General features: G+C 48.4%; 1 protein-coding gene across 1 annotated transcript in view; it reads left to right on the top strand.

Annotated features, from left to right (window-relative positions):
* The window catches only part of IFIH1 (interferon induced with helicase C domain 1), a 152,391-nt gene that overhangs the window by 91,061 nt on the left and 42,182 nt on the right, over positions 1 to 19,148 (top strand). The window contains exon 8 of the mRNA XM_075317265.1: positions 342 to 455. Within this exon, the coding sequence (XP_075173380.1) occupies positions 342 to 455 (114 nt within the window). The remainder of the gene's footprint in view (positions 1 to 341; positions 456 to 19,148) is intronic.

Raw genomic sequence — 19,148 nt, 5'->3', positions numbered from 1 at the left:
ATGTGTGCTGCCGCAGGAACGAGGAACAACATCGTAACATCGGTCTTTCCCAATTCATGGAAATGACAGACGCTACACCGATGATACAATTACGACGCTTTTGTGCTCGTTAATCGCATAAAAAATGCTTTACACACTACGATATCGCCTGCGACGCCGGATGTGCTTCACTTTCGATTTACCCCACTGACATCGCACCTGCGATGTCGTAGTGTGCAAAGTGCCCCTAAGTCACTTACATACTTTTCTGGAGTATCTTCTTTTTCTATTTTATCAGTATATTAGTAGCTTGTAGTATATTAGTCTACATACATAATGTGTTTTATAATTCCTTCTATTAGATATGTGCTAACCTCGATTCAAAAATCAAGACCGTACAAGAATTCAATCATCAGTTAGAGAACCAGGTGAAACATCCGTTAAAGAGAGTTGAGATTGCCGAAGATAACAATAAGGTAATCATATCATTTTAAAGACATACAATCTATGGCTGTCCTTTTTGGGTAAGAACATGGGCAGCGGCAGACTTGTGATTTTAGAAATTAACATATACAGTACAGACCAAAAGTTTGGACACACCTCATTCAAAGAGTTTTCTTTATTTTCATGACTCTAAAAATTGTAGAATCACATTGAAGGCATCAAAACTATGAATTATCACATGTGGAATGAAATACTTAAAACAGTGTGAAACAACTGAAAATATGTCTTATATTCTAGGTTCTTCAAAGTAGCCACCTTTTGCTTTGATTACTACTTTGCACACTCTTGGCATTCTCTTGATGAGCTTCAAGAGGTAGTCACCAGAAATGGTTTTCCAACAGTCTTGAAGGAGTTCCCAGAGATGCTTAGCAATTGTTGGCCCTTTTGCATTCACTCTGCGGTCCAGCTCACCCCAAACCATCTTGATTGGGTTCAGGGCTGGTGACTGTGGAGACCAGGTCATCTGGCGTAGCACCTCATCACTCTCCTTCTTAGTGAAATAGCCCTTACACAGCCTGGAGGTGTGTTTGGAGTCATTGTCCTGTTGAAAAATAAATGATGGTCCAACTAAACGCAAACCGGATGGAATAGCATGCCGCTGCAAGATGCTGTGGTAGCCATGCTGGTTCAGTATGCCTTCAATTTTGAATAAATCCCCAACAGTGTCACCAGCAAAGCACCCTCACACCATCACACCTCCTCCATGCTTCATGGTGGGAACCAGCCATGTAGAGTCCATCCGTTCACCTTTTCTACAAAGACACGGTGGTTGGATCCAAAGATCTCAAATTTGGACTCATCAGGGAAAAGCACAGATTTCCACTGGTCTAATGTCCATTCCTTGTGTTCTTTAGCCCAAACAAGTCTCTTCTGCTTGTTGCCTGTCCTTAGCAGTGGTTTCCTAGCAGCTATTTTACCATGAAGGCCTGCTGCACAAAGTCTCCTCTTTATAATTGAATTTTTTAATGACATTTTTATGGCCTAAAGATCCAATAGAAGAAATCAGATTTAAGCCGCGCTAATAGTCTATTTGATATTAATATAATTCCTGTATTGTTGGTACAAGTCTACGCGTTTCAGAGATAACCGTCTCCTTCATCAGGACATCAAAGGAACAATATAATGATATTGTTCCTTTGATGTCCTGATGAAGGCGACGGATGTCTCTGAAACGCGTAGACTACGAACAATAAAGGAATTATATTAATATCAAATTGAGTATTAGCGCGGCTTAAGCCCGATTTCTTTTTCTATTGGATCTCACGTCTTATACCTCGGGGCTGCAGCTGATACGATCATTGCATGTGCTTCATAGGGGTTGTGACTTTGCACAACCCTAAGGTGAGTGTACCTTAATCCTTGCCTTCATATTTTCCCTACCGGGTAAGACCCTATTGCGCTCTTCTATTCCACAGTATTATCACCTGGATTTTTATGGACTACTAATTTATACATGTAAGTTTCAATATTTTTTTTTGGGGGGGGGGGGCGCCATTCCACCATTATGATTTGGATTTAGTTTTTACTCCTTTCAGCATGAAATATAAATTATACAATAGCTTTATTGTCTGTTGCACTACAATTATAGTGTATATTATATATAATTATATACAATTTGTTTTACTTATTATTATTATTATTATTATTATTATTATTATTATTATTATTTTCTAACATGCTATTGCATGATGCTTTCAATATTCATTTTGTATCATATTTAACGATAAAAATTATATATATTTCATTATTTTCTATAAATACATTAAGGAAAAGATTTTTTTTATTTTTATTTCTCTTAGTTTTCTAAAAAAAGAAATTTTTCAGAGGACATAAGATCCTCTCATTGCTTTTATATGCTTTATCAAAATCTTTGAATTAGAAACTTTTTTCATACTATTTTTTTTTTTTTTTAAAGATTTGTAGTGGTTTTTTTCTTTGTCGCTCTATTGGGAGACCCAGACAATTGGGTGTATAGGCTATGCCTCCGGAGGCCGCACAAAGCATTACACTTAAAAGTGTTAAGCCCCTCCCCTTCTGCCTATACACCCCCCGTGCTCCCACGGGCTCCTCAGTTTTTTTGCTTTGTGCGAAGGAGGCAGACCTGCACACATAGCTCCACAGATTGGTCAGCAGCAGCTGCTGACCATGTCGGATGGAAGAAAAGTGGGCCCATATAGGGCCCCCAGCATGCTCCCTTCTCACCCCACTCTTGTCGGCGGTGTTGTTAAGGTTGAGGTATCCATTGCGGGTACGGAGGCTGGAGCCCACATGCTGTTTTCCTTCCCCATCCCCCTCAGGGCTCTGGGCGAAGTGGGATCCTATCGGTCTCCAGGCACTGAGACCGTGCTTCATCCACAACTCCTGAGGAGCCTGCTGGATAGGAGCCGGGTACCGTTCAGGGACATGGCCCTGCTACTTGAAGGTACTCTGTATCCCTGTGGGGACCGCGCACGGCAACACCTCAGCTTTGCTGGGTGTGCTAGTGCACCGGGGACCGCGGCGCTGACCGGGTTAAACTGTGCCATTACACACTCAGCGTCGCTGAGTGTGTTTATATGTAGGGGCTACCGCGCTAACCGCCGCTGCCATGGGAAACTGCGGCGCGGCTGGGACTTGTAGTTCGCCGGGGACTTCGGCGCCGGCCGCGCTTTTACGGCGGCCACGCTTATACTCGAGTCCCCGGCTTTCTTGCGGCCTAATTTCCTTTCCTCCCGCCCACAGCCCTGACAGGCAGGGGAAGGGCGGGACGCTGCACGGAACGAGCAGCACTGAGGGCTGGAGTATGATTTGCATTCTCCACCCCCCTCACTGTGCACAGTGTGAGCACCAGTTCCCGCACTTTCTCGGCCACGCCCACGGCTCCCTCCTCTCGTCAGGACGCCGCAGCCATTCCTGTCAGCTCCTCCGACGCTGCAGAGAGGGACAAACCCTGGGAGACCCAGACACGGTCTCTGGTGGCCTCACAACCGCTTTAGGCGGGTGGTAAGCAGCACCTGTTGGTGCTAGCCCCATGGTGCTGTAGTGTATTGATACATTATTTGTTTATAGTATATTCTTTACACTGTATGAGCACAGTTCATTCTGGCTATATACCCTATTGTGTTGCTCAGGGAAAACAATAGCATGGCGCCCACAAAAGGCAGGGGTGCCAAAACACAGGCTTATTATGCTGCCTGCGCCGCTTGTACGACCCAGCTGCCGGCAGGTTCCACTGACCCTCATTGTGTGCAATGTTCGGCCCCTGTGGCACTTCTTCAGCCAGAGCCTCTGCTAAGAGGGGCCCAGGGGGAGCCACCTGTTGACGCTGTTCAGGTGACGGGGACGGAGTTTGCAAAACTCTCTGAGACTATGGCTAAGATACTAGAAGCCTTGCAGTCCAGGCCGGTATCTCAGCAAAGGGACTCTGTTGAATCATTGTTCCCTGGCCCCCCTCAGTTGGACCAACAATGTCCTCCCGGGGTATCTCATACATCCCAGGCTGAGGGTTCTGACTTAGACCCCAGTCCCAGACCGACTAAGCGGGCTCGCTTAGAATTTCCCTCGACATCATATTGTTCAGGGTCTCAGCGGGGGGAATCTCTGGTTGATGATGCGGAGACAGCTGATCAGGATTCTGATCCTGAGGGCGCTCTCAATCTTGATACTCCGGACGGGGACGCCATAGTGAACGATCTTATTGCGTCCATCAATCAAATGCTGGATATTTCTCCCTCAGCTCCTCCGGCGGAGGAGTCAGCTTCTCAGCAGGAGAAATTCCGTTTCAGGTTCCCCAAGCGTACACCGAGTATGTTTCTAGACCACTCTGATTTCAGAGAGGCAGTCCAGAATCACCATGCTTGTCCAGATAAGCGTTTTTCGAAGCGCCTTAAGGATACACGTTATCCTTTTCCCCCTGACGTGGTTAAAGGTTGGACTCAGTGTCCCAAAGTGGATCCTCCAATCTCCAGACTGGCGGCTAGATCCATACTTGCAGTGGAAGATGGGGCCTCGCTCAAAGATGCCACTGACAGGCAGATGGAGCTCTGGTTGAAATCCATCTATGAAGCTATCGGAGCTTCTTTTGCCCCAGCATTCGCAGCCGTATGGGCGCTACAAGCTATCTCAGCAGGTCAAGCGCAAATTGAAGCAGCCACGTGCACGTCCGCGCCACAAGTGGCATCCATTACCACCCAGACCTCGGCATTTGCGTCTTACGCTATTAATGCTGTCCTGGACTCTGCGAGCCGTACGGCGGTTGCGGCCGCCAATTCGGTGGTACTCCGCAGGGCCTTGTGGCTACGGGAATGGAAGGCAGATTCTGCTTCCAAAAAGCGCTTAACCAGTTTGCCAATTTCTGGCGACAGGCTGTTTGGCGAGCGTTTGGATGAAATCATCAAACAATCCAAGGGAAAGGATACATCCTTACCCCAGCCCAAACAGAACATACCCCAACAGAGGAGAGGGCAGTCGAGGTTTCGGTCCTTTCGGGGCGCGGGCAGGTCCCAATTCTCCTCGTCCAAAAGGTCTCAGAAAGAACAAAGGAACTCTGATGCATGGCGGTCTAAGTCACGTCCTAAAAAGACCACCGGAGGCGCCGCTAACAAGGCGGCTTCCTCATGACTTTCGACCTCCTCTAGCAGCATCCTCGGTCGGTGGCAGGCTCTCCCGCTTTTGCGACACCTGGCTGCCACAAATAAAAGACCGCTGGGTGAGAGACATTCTGTCTCACGGTTACAAGATAGAGTTCACCTCTCGTCCCCCGACTCGATTCTTCAGGTCATCCCCGCCTCCCGAGCGAGCCGAGGCTCTTCTGCAGGCGCTGCGCACTCTGAAGGCAGAAGGAGTGGTGATCCCTGTTCCTCTCCAGCAACAGAGCCACGGTTTTTACTCCAACTTGTTTGTGGTCCCAAAGAAGGACGGGTCTTTCCGCCCGGTCCTGGACCTGAAACTGCTCAACAAACACGTAAAAACCAGACGGTTCAGGATGGAATCCCTCCGCTCCGTCATCGCCTCAATGTCCCAAGGAGATTTCCTTGCATCGATCGATATCAAAGATGCTTATCTCCACGTACCGATTGCTCCAGAACACCAGCGCTTCTTGCGCTTCGCCATAGGAAACAAACACCTGCAATTCGTGGCACTCCCGTTCGGCCTGGCAACAGCCCCACGGGTTTTTACCAAGGTTATGGCTACTGTAGTAGCGCTCCTACACTCGCAGGGTCACTCGGTGATCCCGTACTTGGACGATCTGCTGATCAAGGCACCCTCTCAAGAGGCATGCCAACGCAGCCTCGACGCTACCCTGGAGACTCTCCAGGGTTTCGGGTGGATCATCAATTTTCCAAAGTCAAATCTGACACCGGCCCAATCGCTGACATATCTTGGCATGGAGTTTCATACCCTCTCAGCGATAGTGAAGCTTCCGCTGATCAAGCAGCAGTCACTACAGAAAGGGGTACAATCTCTCCTTCAAGGCCAGTCACACCCCTTGAGGCGCCTCATGCACTTCCTGGGGAAGATGGTGGCAGCAATGGAGGCAGTCCCTTTCGCGCAGTTTCACCTGCGTCCCCTTCAATGGGACATCCTACGCAAATGGGACAGGAAGCCGACGTCCCTCGACAGGACCGTCTCCCTCTCTCAGGCGACCAAAGCTTCCCTTCGGTGGTGGCTTCTTCCCACTTCATTATCGAAGGGGAAATCCTTCCTACCCCCATCCTGGGAAGTAGTCACGACGGACGCGAGTCTGTCAGGGTGGGGAGCGGTTTTTCTCCACCACAGGGCTCAGGGTACGTGGACCCAGCAAGAGTCCTCGCTTCAGATCAATGTTCTGGAAATACGGGCAGTGTATCTTGCCCTGAAAGCGTTCCAGCAGTGGCTGGAGGGCAAGCAGATCCGAATTCAGTCGGACAATTCCACAGCGGTGGCATACATCAACCACCAAGGCGGCACATGCAGCCGGCAAGCCTTCCAGGAAGTCCGGCGGATTTTGATGTGGGTGGAAGCCACGGCCTCCACCATATGCGCAGTTCACATCCCAGGCGTGGAAAACTGGGAAGCAGATTATCTCAGTCGCCAGGGCATGGACGCAGGGGAATGGTCCCTTCACCCGGACGTGTTTCAGGAGATCTGTTGCCGCTGGGGGGTGCCGGACGTCGACCTCATGGCGTCCCGGCACAACAACAAGGTACCGACGTTCATGGCACGGTCTCAAGATCCCAGAGCTCTGGCGGCAGACGCCTTAGTTCAGGATTGGTCGCAGTTTCAGCTCCCTTATGTGTTTCCTCCGCTGGCACTGTTGCCCAGAGTGTTACGCAAGATCAGGGCCGACTGCCGCCGCGTCATCCTCGTCGCTCCAGACTGGCCGAGGCGGTCGTGGTACCCGGATCTGTGGCATCTCACGGTCGGCCAACCGTGGGCACTACCAGACCGACCAGACTTGCTATCTCAAGGGCCGTTTTTCCATCTGAATTCTGCGGCCCTCAACCTGACTGTGTGGCCATTGAGTCCTGGATCCTAGCGTCTTCAGGGTTATCTCAAGACGTCATTGCCACTATGAGACAGGCTAGGAAACCAACGTCCGCCAAGATCTATCACAGGACGTGGAAAATTTTTCTGTCGTGGTGCTCTGCTCAGGGTTTTTCTCCCTGGCCATTTGCATTACCTACTTTTCTGTCCTTCCTTCAATCTGGACTGGAAAAGGGTTTGTCGCTCGGCTCCCTTAAGGGACAAGTCTCAGCGCTCTCTGTGTTTTTCCAGAAGCGCCTAGCCAGACTTCCACAGGTACGCACGTTCCTGCAGGGGGTTTGTCACATAGTTCCACCTTACAAGCGGCCGTTAGAACCCTGGGATCTAAACAGGGTGCTGATGGTTCTTCAGAAACCACCATTCGAGCCAATGAGAGATATTTCCCTCTCACGACTTTCGCAGAAAGTGGTTTTTCTAGTAGCAGTCACTTCTCTTCGGAGAGTGTCTGAGCTAGCAGCGTTGTCGTGCAAAGCCCCTTTCCTGGTGTTTCACCAGGACAAGGTGGTTCTACGTCCGGTTCCGGAATTTCTCCCTAAGGTGGTATCCCCCTTTCATCTCAATCAGGATATTTCCTTACCTTCTTTTTATCCTCATCCAGTTCACCAATGTGAAAAGGATTTGCACTTGTTAGATTTGGTGAGAGCACTCAGACTCTACATTTCTCGTACGGCGCCCCTGCGCCGCTCGGATGCACTCTTTGTCCTTGTCGCTGGCCAGCGTAAAGGGTCACAGGCTTCCAAATCAACCCTGGCTCGGTGGATCAAGGAGCCAATTATCGAAGCTTACCGTTCGGCTGGGCTTCCGGTTCCCTCAGGGCTGAAGGCCCATTCTACCAGAGCCGTGGGCGCGTCCTGGGCTTTGAGGCACCAGGCTACGGCTCAGCAGGTGTGTCAGGCGGCTACCTGGTCGAGCCTGCACACTTTCACGAAGCACTATCAGGTGCATACCTATGCTTCGGCGGATGCCAGCCTAGGTAGACGAGTCCTTCAGGCGGCGGTTGCCCACCTGTAGGAAAGGGCCGTTTTACGGCTCTCTTACGAGGTATTATTTTACCCACCCAGGGACTGCTTTTGGACGTCCCAATTGTCTGGGTCTCCCAATAGAGCGACAAAGAAGAAGGGAATTTTGTTTACTTACCGTAAATTCCTTTTCTTCTAGCTCTAATTGGGAGACCCAGCACCCGCCCCTGTTTTTTTGTGTACACATGTTGTTCATGTTGAATGGTTTCAGTTCTCCGATATTCCTTCGGATTGAAGTTACTTTAAACCAGTTTATAATTCTTTTTCCTCCTTCTTGCTTTTGCACCAAAACTGAGGAGCCCGTGGGAGCACGGGGGGTGTATAGGCAGAAGGGGAGGGGCTTAACACTTTTAAGTGTAATGCTTTGTGCGGCCTCCGGAGGCATAGCCTATACACCCAATTGTCTGGGTCTCCCAATTAGAGCTAGAAGAAAAGGAATTTACGGTAAGTAAACAAAATTCCCTTCTTTTTTTACATTTTGTTACTTTTAAGCAGACGAGAAAATTGTGGAGAGAAGAGGAGAGTCTCGGAGTGAACGCCTCTTTTTTTTTTTTTTTGAGTCCTAAAGAGGTTGTCTCAACATGGGAAGTATGTAAGATTGCACCATGATTGTACAGACAAGCAAACTTTGCAATTTAAATTGACTCTGTGAGGTGATTTTCTAGTACAATACTAATTTATCTTGAAATAGGGTTTAAGGAGACCTTTCAGGATCAGTAAGTTTTATTGCTCTACCTTATCCTGTTATCTTGTTGTTAGAATTTAGGGGTACTTGGGGGGCGTGGCCAGCAGGCAGCATGAGCGGTCGCATCTGAGAGCAGCTCCGCAGTCCAACGCTGATAAATACTATTAATCCTGCCGAAATTGGTGCCTAAATACACCTCCGGATTCCCTGTGGTGCGGTGAGCATTCTGATCGGTACCATGAGCAGAGGTCGCAGCGCAGCGGCGGCTGAAAAGCTGAAGAAGTTTGCTCGGGACTCCCAGCAAGATGGCGTCGGCAAGCAGTCGGAGTGGGAATCCAGTGAGGCGGAGGAGGAGGAGAGCATGGAGGCCGGATCCAAGGAGCCGCAGGAGTTAACCCTGCAGCAAGTTACTTCGCAGTTACTTGCGGCGATCCAGGATTCAAAAGTGTCGCTGACGGGCAAAATCGAGGAGGTTAAGATTGATGTGGGACTCCTCCGGCTGGATCTGCAAAATCTGAGAGAGCGGGTAAAGGAGACGGAGCAGCGGATCTCCACGCTGGAAGACGACGCAAGAGCGACGCCGGGCAGGTTGTCCTCTTTGGAGAGCGCGGCAAATAACTGGGCGCAAAGGGCTGACGATCTGGAAAACCGCCTGCGTCGCAATAATTTAAGAATTCTGGGGATGCCGGAGAGAGCAGAAGGGAGCGACCCATGTAAGTTCATGGAAACATGGCTTTCTGAAACTTTCCCTGATGCGACGCTGTCAGCGGCATTCGCTATAGAACGAGCCCACCGGGTACCGGCCAGACCTCCTCCCCCGGGAGCGCAGCCTAGACCTCTCCTGGCCCGACTGTTGAGCAGCAGGGATAGAGATGCGATCCTTGGTGCGGCGCGACGCAAAGGCCCGATCCTGCATCATAATGCTCCCATACTGATTTTTCCTGACTTCTCTGCGTCTCTTCAGAAAACGAGGGCATCCTTCATTCAGGTGAAAAAACGCCTTAGAGATCAACATATTGCTTATTCCATGATCTTCCCGGCTCGTCTCAGAGTGGTTCATCAAGAGCGATCCTTGTTCTTTACATCTCCGGCGGAGGCGGATGACTGGATCAATACACTGAAGAGGAAGCGCTGATGCGTTACAGCCATGAGCGACGCCGGGAGGATCGCTGGTGTGATGGCATCGTGGCTCTGATTGTTTATTTCATCTCCTTTGGATTGAGGTTGGTGATACGATTCCTTTTCCTGGGACGCCTGGAATCGCTGTTGCGATAGTTTTCGGATCATCCTATGTTGATATTCGGCGTCCCTTGATACTGAAGGCGCGATAAATCTTTGGTTCCCCCATCTCTCCTACCGTGCGAGTGGAGCGCTGTTCGGAATCGCAGTTGCGTCCGCGTCCAACTCCTTTGGTTCCAGTTTTTGGAGAAATTGAAGATTCCATCAGGATGCGATGGTGCGCTTGCGACCCCCGGAAGCATGTGAGTTACTGGATGTGTTTATTATTGGCCGTCAATTGTGCCGGTCTCCAGGTTGGCCCCCCTCTCAAGGCTGGGCAGCTGGAGATGGTGCCTCTGAGTGTGTCGGGACCTGAGCTCACTGCGATTATTACTAAGCCCTGTTTGAGTTCTGGAATACTCGTCGCTGGTGGGACCGGATTGAACTGTCTTCAGGCGGGACATGTGCCAGAACGCTGCTGCGGGGCCATGACCACTTTCCTGCGATCCTGAATTATCCTGCATCTTGCGATCCAAAAGGGGACTTTACTCCGGGTTTGCAGTGTTTGGCAACGCACTTAAGTTCAGGATGCTGAATTTTGTCTTTAAAGCTATATTAAGGTTTTTTGGGGTCACCATACATGATAGTCACTTATAATTTGGGATTGCCTGCAAATTCTCCTTCCATTTCCTTTACATCCCTATCTCTTCTTCCCCCCTCTCAGTCTCACTTACTTGTCTAATCCCTCGGCCCCTTTATCTCAGCCTCATACCCATCCTTGCTTTTCTATTCCTATCTACCTCTACGCCTTCCTTGCTATTTTCTCCAACTTCCTTCTTCAACCTTCATCTCTCTTCTTCAGTTTCCACCCAGTATGCCCTCCGTTACCTCTCTTCTTCTTATATCTCGATTTTCCCTCCTTTTCACATTCTCTCTTCTGCCGCCCATCTTAATTTCTTTCCTCTTTCTTCTCTTCCCTTGCCCCTTTCTCTATTCCTTACCCCCCCCCTTTTTTTTTTTTTTTTTTCCTCTCCATTTCTCCCTTCTCTCCTTTCTCTTCTCTCTTCTTTTTCTCTTTTTCTATATTTTTACGCCTACTTACTCTGGGTTCTCTTACCTAAGTATGATTAAAGGTCATGTTGCAGGATAATTTGATACGTTGGACTGCAGGAGAAGCTTAAGTCCTTGTTTCGAGGACACCCCCGTACCAAGTACACCATCTAGCCACGTTGGTTCACCCTGGTCGTTACTAGGGACACCCTCTCCTGGTCACACTACTGGATCAGTTCTTTCGGCTGTGTGTTTGCAACCGATAGTTTGTATTTAAGGGTACGTTTGCCCAAGTTCTACTGTGGGTTAAGTGTTTGACATTTCCCTATTAATTCAGTACGAGATACATTTCAATGGCTTTAAGTTTGATGACATGGAATGTTAGGGGGCTGGGCACATCCAGGAAACGGGCGGCAGTATTTGCACATATCAAAAAATCTAAAGCTCAGATTGTATGTCTACAAGAGACCCATTTGTTGTTGGAAACCACGAGAGTGCTTCAGAAGCCTTGGGTTCAATGGTCAGCTCACTCTGTTCATTCCTCATATTCGAGGGGAGTATCGGTACTAGTCCATAAAGCATTGCGGTGGGACCCGGGTAAGATTATAAAGGATAATGATGGGAGGTATGTGTTTATCCAGGCTCACATCGATGGGATCATGATAGTGATCTTGGCCATATACATCCCCCCTGCGATGGGAATCTCAATTTTGTATGAAGCGGCTAAGTTTGCCTCACAATTCCCACAAGCCTTGGTGCTCTGCATGGGGGACTTCAATTTGATTAGTAACATAGGGCTGGATAGATTCAACACCCGACAGGTCCCGATCTCCCCTACGATGCAAACTAGACTGAGTGCATTTCTACAGGAGGTGGGGTGGAGTGACATGTGGCGGTTTTTTAACCCAGTACTGAGAGAATACACATAGTTACTTAGGTTGAAAAAAGACCTAGGTCCATCTAGTTCAACCTTCCTCCACCAGTTTTACATTTAGTCACTAAGTCATTTATAACCAACAATGTTTTGTGTACTGAGGAAATCATCCAGCCCTTTTTTAAAAGCTGTTATAGTATCTGCCATTACTACCTCTTGTGGTAGGGCATTCCACAGTCTGACCGCTCTAACTGTAAAGAACCCTTTCCTATTTAGGTGTCGGAATCGCTTTTCTTCCACTCGCAGTGAGTGCCCCCTGGTCCTTAGTATTGTTTTCGGAAGAAATAAGTCATGTGCCAGTCCTTTATATTGACCACACATGTATTTATACATATAAATGAGATCTCCTCTGAGACGTCTTTTTTCTAAGCTAAACATATCTAACTTTTTCAATCTGCCATCATATGGGAGGCCTTCCATTCCTTGTAATAGTCTAGTTGCCCGCCTTTGAACTGACTCTAACTTCTGAATGTCCTTTTTAAAATGTGGAGCCCAAAACTGGATCCCGTATTCCAGATGTGGCCTTACAAGTGATTTATAGATGGGTAACAATACGTTGGGATCACGGGATCTAATCTCTCTTTTTATACACCCTAGAATCTTGTTTGCTTTAGCAGCTGCTGCCTGACATTGAGTGCTGCTGCTCAGCTTATTTGTAATGAGAATACCCAAGTCCTTCTCCTGTTCTGTAGTCCCGAGTTTACTTCCATTTAATGTATACGCAGCTATAGGATTACTCCGTCCTAGGTGCATTACTTTACATTTATCAACATTAAATCTCATTTGCCAAGTATCTGCCCATTCTGACATCTTATCCAGATCTTTTTGTAATATTGTACTATCCAGGTCAGTTTTTAATATCCTACATAGTTTGGTGTCATCGGCAAAGACTGACACTGTACTATCAATCCCATCCACAAGGTCATTAATATAGAGAGTAAAAAGAATTGGTCCCAGGGAAAAACTCATTGTCTAGAATTGATTACATCTGTGGAAATGAAAGAGTCTGTGCCCATATACAATCGGTGTGTCATCTACCCAGATCAGTATCAGACCACTCTCCGGTATTTGTCAGCATTAAGTGGGAGGGTTGTAAATCTTGTAAAGTGTCACGGAAGATTAACCCTTGGTGGCTGTCACTCTTTGGCACCAATGATAGGATTCCTGATCAGCTCAGGGCATACACCGAGACTAACTCCGTGGAAGAGAATCACTCGGCCTACTGGGACGCGCTTAAGGCGTATTTGAGGGGTTGCTGTCACTCCTCTATCTCTTATGTCAAGAAACAGGCGGCCAGAGAGGAGGAGGAATTGGCCACTCAAAATAGAATGCTTGAACACAGATTTACCTCAGACCCTTCTGAAGGAAACAGATCCCAGTGGCTACAGGCTGGGAGGAAATATCTTTTGTTCCTGCAGGATAAGGCTAAGAGGCATGTCTTCTTCATGAACCAGAGATATTTTGAGCAGGGGAACCAATCTAGTAGTTTACTAGCGTTCCTGGTGCGCCAATCCACTAGCTCACCTGCGGTCCTTAAGATCAGAGACTCCGGTGGAGAATTAATCACCTCCGTCACTGGCATCTTGAAGGTGTTTCTGGACTTCTATAGGAACCTATATGAGTCCAGGCTGGCTGTGTCAGGGGAGGAGATCGCTGAATACTTGCGGGATCTGGAGCTTCCCAGATTGACTTTGGCCCAGAGGTCGGCCTTGGATGAGCCCATTAGCATGGAAGAGATGGTGGAGGCGGTGGGAGCCCTCAATAGGGGTAAGGCGTCTGGCCCAGACGGACTCCCGATTTGAGATATTCGACAAGTATAGGGTGGAGCTGGTTCCGGCTCTCTTGGAGACGGCTGAGGCTTCGTTCCGCAGGGGACGGTTGCCTGATTCCTTCTATGAGGCGACCATCGTGCTACTATTGAAACCAGATAAGGATCCACTGGATTGTGGCTCATACAGACCGATCTCTCTGTTGAACTCTGATTACAAAATTCTTACCAAAATTTTAGCAACTAGACTCAATAAAGTGATCTCCTCCATAATACATGAGGACCAGTCTGGATTCATTCCGGGTAGAAGTACTTCGTATAATCTGAGGAGGGCACAGGTGATTCTACAGATGGGCACCAAGTTAGAGGAGGATTGGGCTTTGGTCTCCTTGGATGCGGCCAATGCCTTTGACTCTATAGAATGGCCATACCTGCTGGAGGTGCTGCGGGCATTTGGTTTCGGCAATGATTTTATTAGATGGATTGAGATTATATATAAAGCCCCAACGGCTAACATTCAGGTGGGAGGCGGAGTATCGGAAACCTTCCATTTGGAAAGGGGAACCAGGCAGGGATGTCCTCTATCCCCCCTTCTGTTCGCCCTTGCCATGGAACCGTTGGCAGTGCGCATTCGGACGGACCCAATCTACTGGGGAGTGAGACATCGTAAGGGAGATAAACGTTTGTCTCTGTATGCAGACGACCTGTTATTGTTTGCTTCGGATCCGGATTCCTCCATTCCTAGAGCCGTAGAGTTAATCGACCGATTCGGGGAGTTCTCGGGCCTGTCAATAAATTGGTCAAAATCGTACCTTCTCTTCCTGTCCCGGGACAGGGAGGAAATGATGAATACCCACATATGTAGGGTTCCAGTGGTGGATTATTTTAAATACCTGGGGATTATATTGACGGGAAGCCCTTCGGAGATGATAGCAAGAAACATTGCCCCCTTATTATCACACCTCGGGGAGAAATTTAATAGATGGAGCCAACTCCCGCTCTCAGTGGCGGGAAGGATTAATCTCCTTAAAATGATAGTGCAACCAAAGTGTCTTTACATAACCCAACATGTATTCGTGCAGATTCCCTGCTCTTTCTTTCGGTCCCTGGAATCTCTGATGATCACCTTTGTCTGGGGTCCTTCCAGATCAAGGGTCCAGTTGGCCAAATTACAGAGACCCAAGGACATGGGGGGTATGGCCCTTCCTGATCTGTACTTATACTATCTGGCCGGACAATTGAAATATTTGGGACAATGGACACTTCCTGGGGTGAGGGGTTCTCCGGAGGGTCTTCTGGCAGAGTTCACAGGTATGGATCTCCTATGGCCATTGTTGACGGACCACAAGAGGGCACCTGAGGGTCGGGTCCTCCCAATACACAAACTGGGGGCCAGGGTCAGGAGGGAGGCTAAAACCATTTTTGGTTTCCATGATATGCCAACTGAGACACCAATATGGGGTAACCTGGACCTTCCACACTTTTGTGGGCTGCCGGGGTTTGGCGAATGGAGGAATCGAGGAATAGTCTCCTTGGGATCACTGGTCCGGGATGGTGATCTCCGTCCCTTTGCACAGCTGCGAGCAGAATTTGATTTGCCGGAATCTCATGGGTTTCAGTATCTCCAGATTAGGCACGCCTTTCGGGCTCAGTTCTCTGGTCGTGGGATTAGATTCTCTTCCTTTCCAGTCATTGGAATTATCAGATCACAGGGCCCTGGAGGCCTCATTTCCAAACTGTACTCCTCCCTTATTCGGGCCAAGGCCATGACCAGTCCTCTTTCTGTTCGGGAGAGGTGGAGTGCCAGGATCCCTGAAATTGATGATGTAGTGTGGGACGACATTGTCGAATCCCACACGCTAGTCTCTCCGGCAGTCAATAATAGACTGATTCAGTTATACATAATACACCAAAGTTATATGACTCCTCAAAGATTGAACAAGATGAAAAAGGCGAATAATCTGGTGGGGGTGGGTTGTCCAAGGTGCGGGAGAGACGGTGCTGATTTCTGGCACATGATATGGGATTGCCGGGTCATTCTCTCCTATTGGAGCGAGGTTGTAACGATTCTATCCACCATACTTCAGAAAGGAGTTGCTCTGTGCCCAATTCTGTGTCTGTTTGGGGTGGTGGACGTACGCTCCTGGTCCCAAAATGAAAACTTGCTAATAAAAAAGGTATTATTTTTGGCCCGGAAGGGCATTATACTAAACTGGATGGGCATCCACCCTCCAACTAGAGCCTCATGGATTGCGTTGGTAAATGCTATAATTCCGTCAGAACATTATGTTTATAAGATAAGGGGATCATTACATAAATTTGACAAAATATGGGGTAGATGGATGGACTCGCCCTTGACCGGAGGATCACCCGGCTCCCTAACTGATAGCCTACAGTCGGTACTGCCGTGATAGTAACCAATGGTATTCTGATGGGTGGAAAGGAGAAATATGTGGCTTATGATATAATGTATTGGGGATACTACGAGACCGCTGTAATCTGGGTTGCGCTTCTCTTATTGAGGTGGGCTTTCGCCCCAGAATGGATATGTTTCATGATCTGACTCCTCTGCTATGATTAATGTGCTAAGGCCAGATTGAATGTAATAGTTGTGGTTTTAATTGTTGTTGCTTTATTACTCTGCTTATCAAACAGTATATGTGTATACTTGTAAAGTACAAATTGCTGACTTATCCTGTAATGTAATGTCTTACTTAACCTTCAATAAAACGAGTTTAAAAAAGAATTTAGGGGTACTTCACACACAGCGAGATTGCTACTGAGATCGCTGCTGAGTCACGTTTTTTGTGACGCAGCAGTGACCTCATTAGCGATCTTGCTGCGTGTGACACTGAGCAGCGATCTGGCCCCTGCTGTGAGATCGATGCTCGTTACACACAGTGCTGGTTCGTTTTTTTATTGTTGCTCTCCCGCTGATAAGCACACATCGCTGTGTGTGACAGCGAGAGAGCAACAATCCTGAATGTGCAGGGAGCAGGAGCCGGCTTCTGACAGCCTGCGGTAAGCTGTAACCAAGGTAAACATCGGGTAACCAAGGTGGTTACCCAATATTTACCTTCGTTACCAGCCTCCGCAGCTCTCACGCTGCCAGTGCCGGCTCCTGCTCCCTGCACGCGCTAAGTTAAGCGGTGTGCGCTGGTAACTAAGGTAAACATCGGGTAACCATACCCGATGTTTACCTTAGTTACCAGTGTCCGCAGCTTCCAGACGCCGGCTCCGTGCAAGCGCAGCGTCGCTTGCACGTCGCTGCTGGCTGGGGGCTGGTCACTGGTCGCTGGTGAGATCTGCCTGTTTGACAGCTCACCAGCGACCATGTAGCGATGCAGCAGCGATCCTGACCAGGTCAGATCGCTGGTCGGATCTCTGCTGCGTCGCTAAAGTGTGACGGTACCCTTAGTGTGCATATGTGTGTATATATAAGCTTCATATGCCCTGCTCGCCTCCCACCTCCCTCCTCTCAGTTCTGGCATCAGTGAAAGTAAATCTAAACTGAATTTGCACTGCTGCCCCCACCCATACTCCCTCCCATCTCTCAGCAGTGATAGTGAATGCACTGGGAGCAGTGAATATGCAAATTGTATTTACATACACTTGACAAGCCATCATCAGACACTGAATTCAATGGTGCTTACAGCAAGATAACAGGATAAGGTAGAGCAATAAAACTTGGTGATCCTGAAAGTTCTCCTTAAGCCCTATTGAAAGATGACATTAGTATTGTACTACAAAATCACCTGATAGATTTCCTTTAATTGTAAAAAAAAATTCCATTGTGAAAAAGGGAGAAACTTTTTATGTTTACTGCTCTCTACCCAAGGAACTGGTACTTGGCAGTTTCCTAGGCAATGAGACCAGTGCTAATTTTTTGTTTTAGAACTTATAAGTGCTGCTCTGAAGCTGACCAAATTACTGGATCAGACAGCTTCTGTGCAACTGTGCTCCACAAATTCTGGAGAAGCAAAGCTTCCTCGGCTAACATCACCACAGGTTGGAAACTATGGGACAGAACAGCGCAAATAGGGTCTTAGCCATCCGACAGATATCTGGTGATGATATGGGAAAATATGCTCACTTTGTTAAGTTGTGTGACACACAACACGATCAAAAGCTTGTAAATAGCTGCTGCATGAACCATGAGCCTGAAAGCTATAAGAATACGAAGGAACCAGAGATATAGCGTGGTGATGACAGCGCTGCTGAGAAGTAACGAAAGACCAATATGCAGGATCCAAAGAAAGGTGGTTTATTTCCCAATGTGTTTAGAGGTGGTCTCACTTCTTCCTTAGGGGAACCACATAATTCCTTCCTCATGAGGACCACTGAATTTGGTGGTTCTCCTGAGAAAGAAATGTGACTGTCACGCTGCTCTAGTGGAAAAAAATGACACAAGGTGCAGTAAGCAGAATATTCACTACAGGGTGCAAACACAATAAAGAAGTCAGCAAGTCGAGTCAATAACCAGGATATCAATTGGAGACCAGAGGGAGAAGCAAAACGTAGTCAAATAAAAGCCAAAGGTCAGAACCAGGAAGTAATGCCGAAGTCAGATACAAACAAAGTGAGGTCAGACACTTGGAGATGACAGAAACACAAAGAGACGGGGTAGGGAGGTCAGCTAGGTAAACAAGCGGTCAGGGAGAAACAAGATGGGAGAGACTTGGGACGGGACCGGGAAGTCAAAGGGGGGCAGAGGCAGACAGGTAAAACGGGAAGGGGCACAGGTCAGGACCGTAGCTGGGATATGGGACGGATCAGGGAACACTCACAGAAGCCAAACTCACGCGCTGCAGAGCAGAACTATTACTGGCGAGGTTGCGGAGGTGCAGTGCCAGGATATAGCAGCCTGAGCTCTGGAACGAGGCAGAAAGCAATTAACCCCTGCATGATTTGAAATCCAGAGATGGAATACCAGCAACGGCTCAGGCTCAGGCTGAGCCCGGCATGGATCATGACAGTGACCTCTTCAAAACGCAATGAGAATTAAAGCGCCGTTTCATCTGGATCCTGCATATTGGTCTTTCGTTACATTTTAGTTGCACAGTCATCACCACGCTATATTTCTTTGTCGCTCCATTGGGAGACCCAGACAATCGGGTGTATAGCTTCTGCCTCCGGAGGCCACACAAAGTATTACACTTAAAAGTGTAAAGCCCCTCCCCTTCTGCCTATACACCCCCCGTGCATCACGGGCTCCTCAGTTTTTATGCTTTGTGCGAAGGAGGCTGACATCCACGCATAGCTCCACATCTTAGTCAGCAGCAGCTGCTGACTAGGTCGGATGGAAGAAAAGAGGGCCCATAACAGGGCCCCCAGCATGCTCCCTTCTCACCCCACTCTGGTCGGCGGTGTTGTTAAGGTTGAGGTACCCATTGCGGGTACATAGGCAGGAGCCACATGCTGTTTTCCTTCCCCATCCCTTAGGGGCTCTGGGTGAAGTGGGATCCTAATCGGTCTCCAGGCACTGGG

This window comes from Anomaloglossus baeobatrachus, chromosome 7 (genome assembly GCF_048569485.1).
Source record: "Anomaloglossus baeobatrachus isolate aAnoBae1 chromosome 7, aAnoBae1.hap1, whole genome shotgun sequence".
In the NCBI taxonomy this organism is placed as follows: domain Eukaryota; kingdom Metazoa; phylum Chordata; class Amphibia; order Anura; family Aromobatidae; genus Anomaloglossus; species Anomaloglossus baeobatrachus.
Note: the sequence above shows the minus strand (reverse complement) of the source record. Positions and strands in the feature narration are given on the sequence as shown.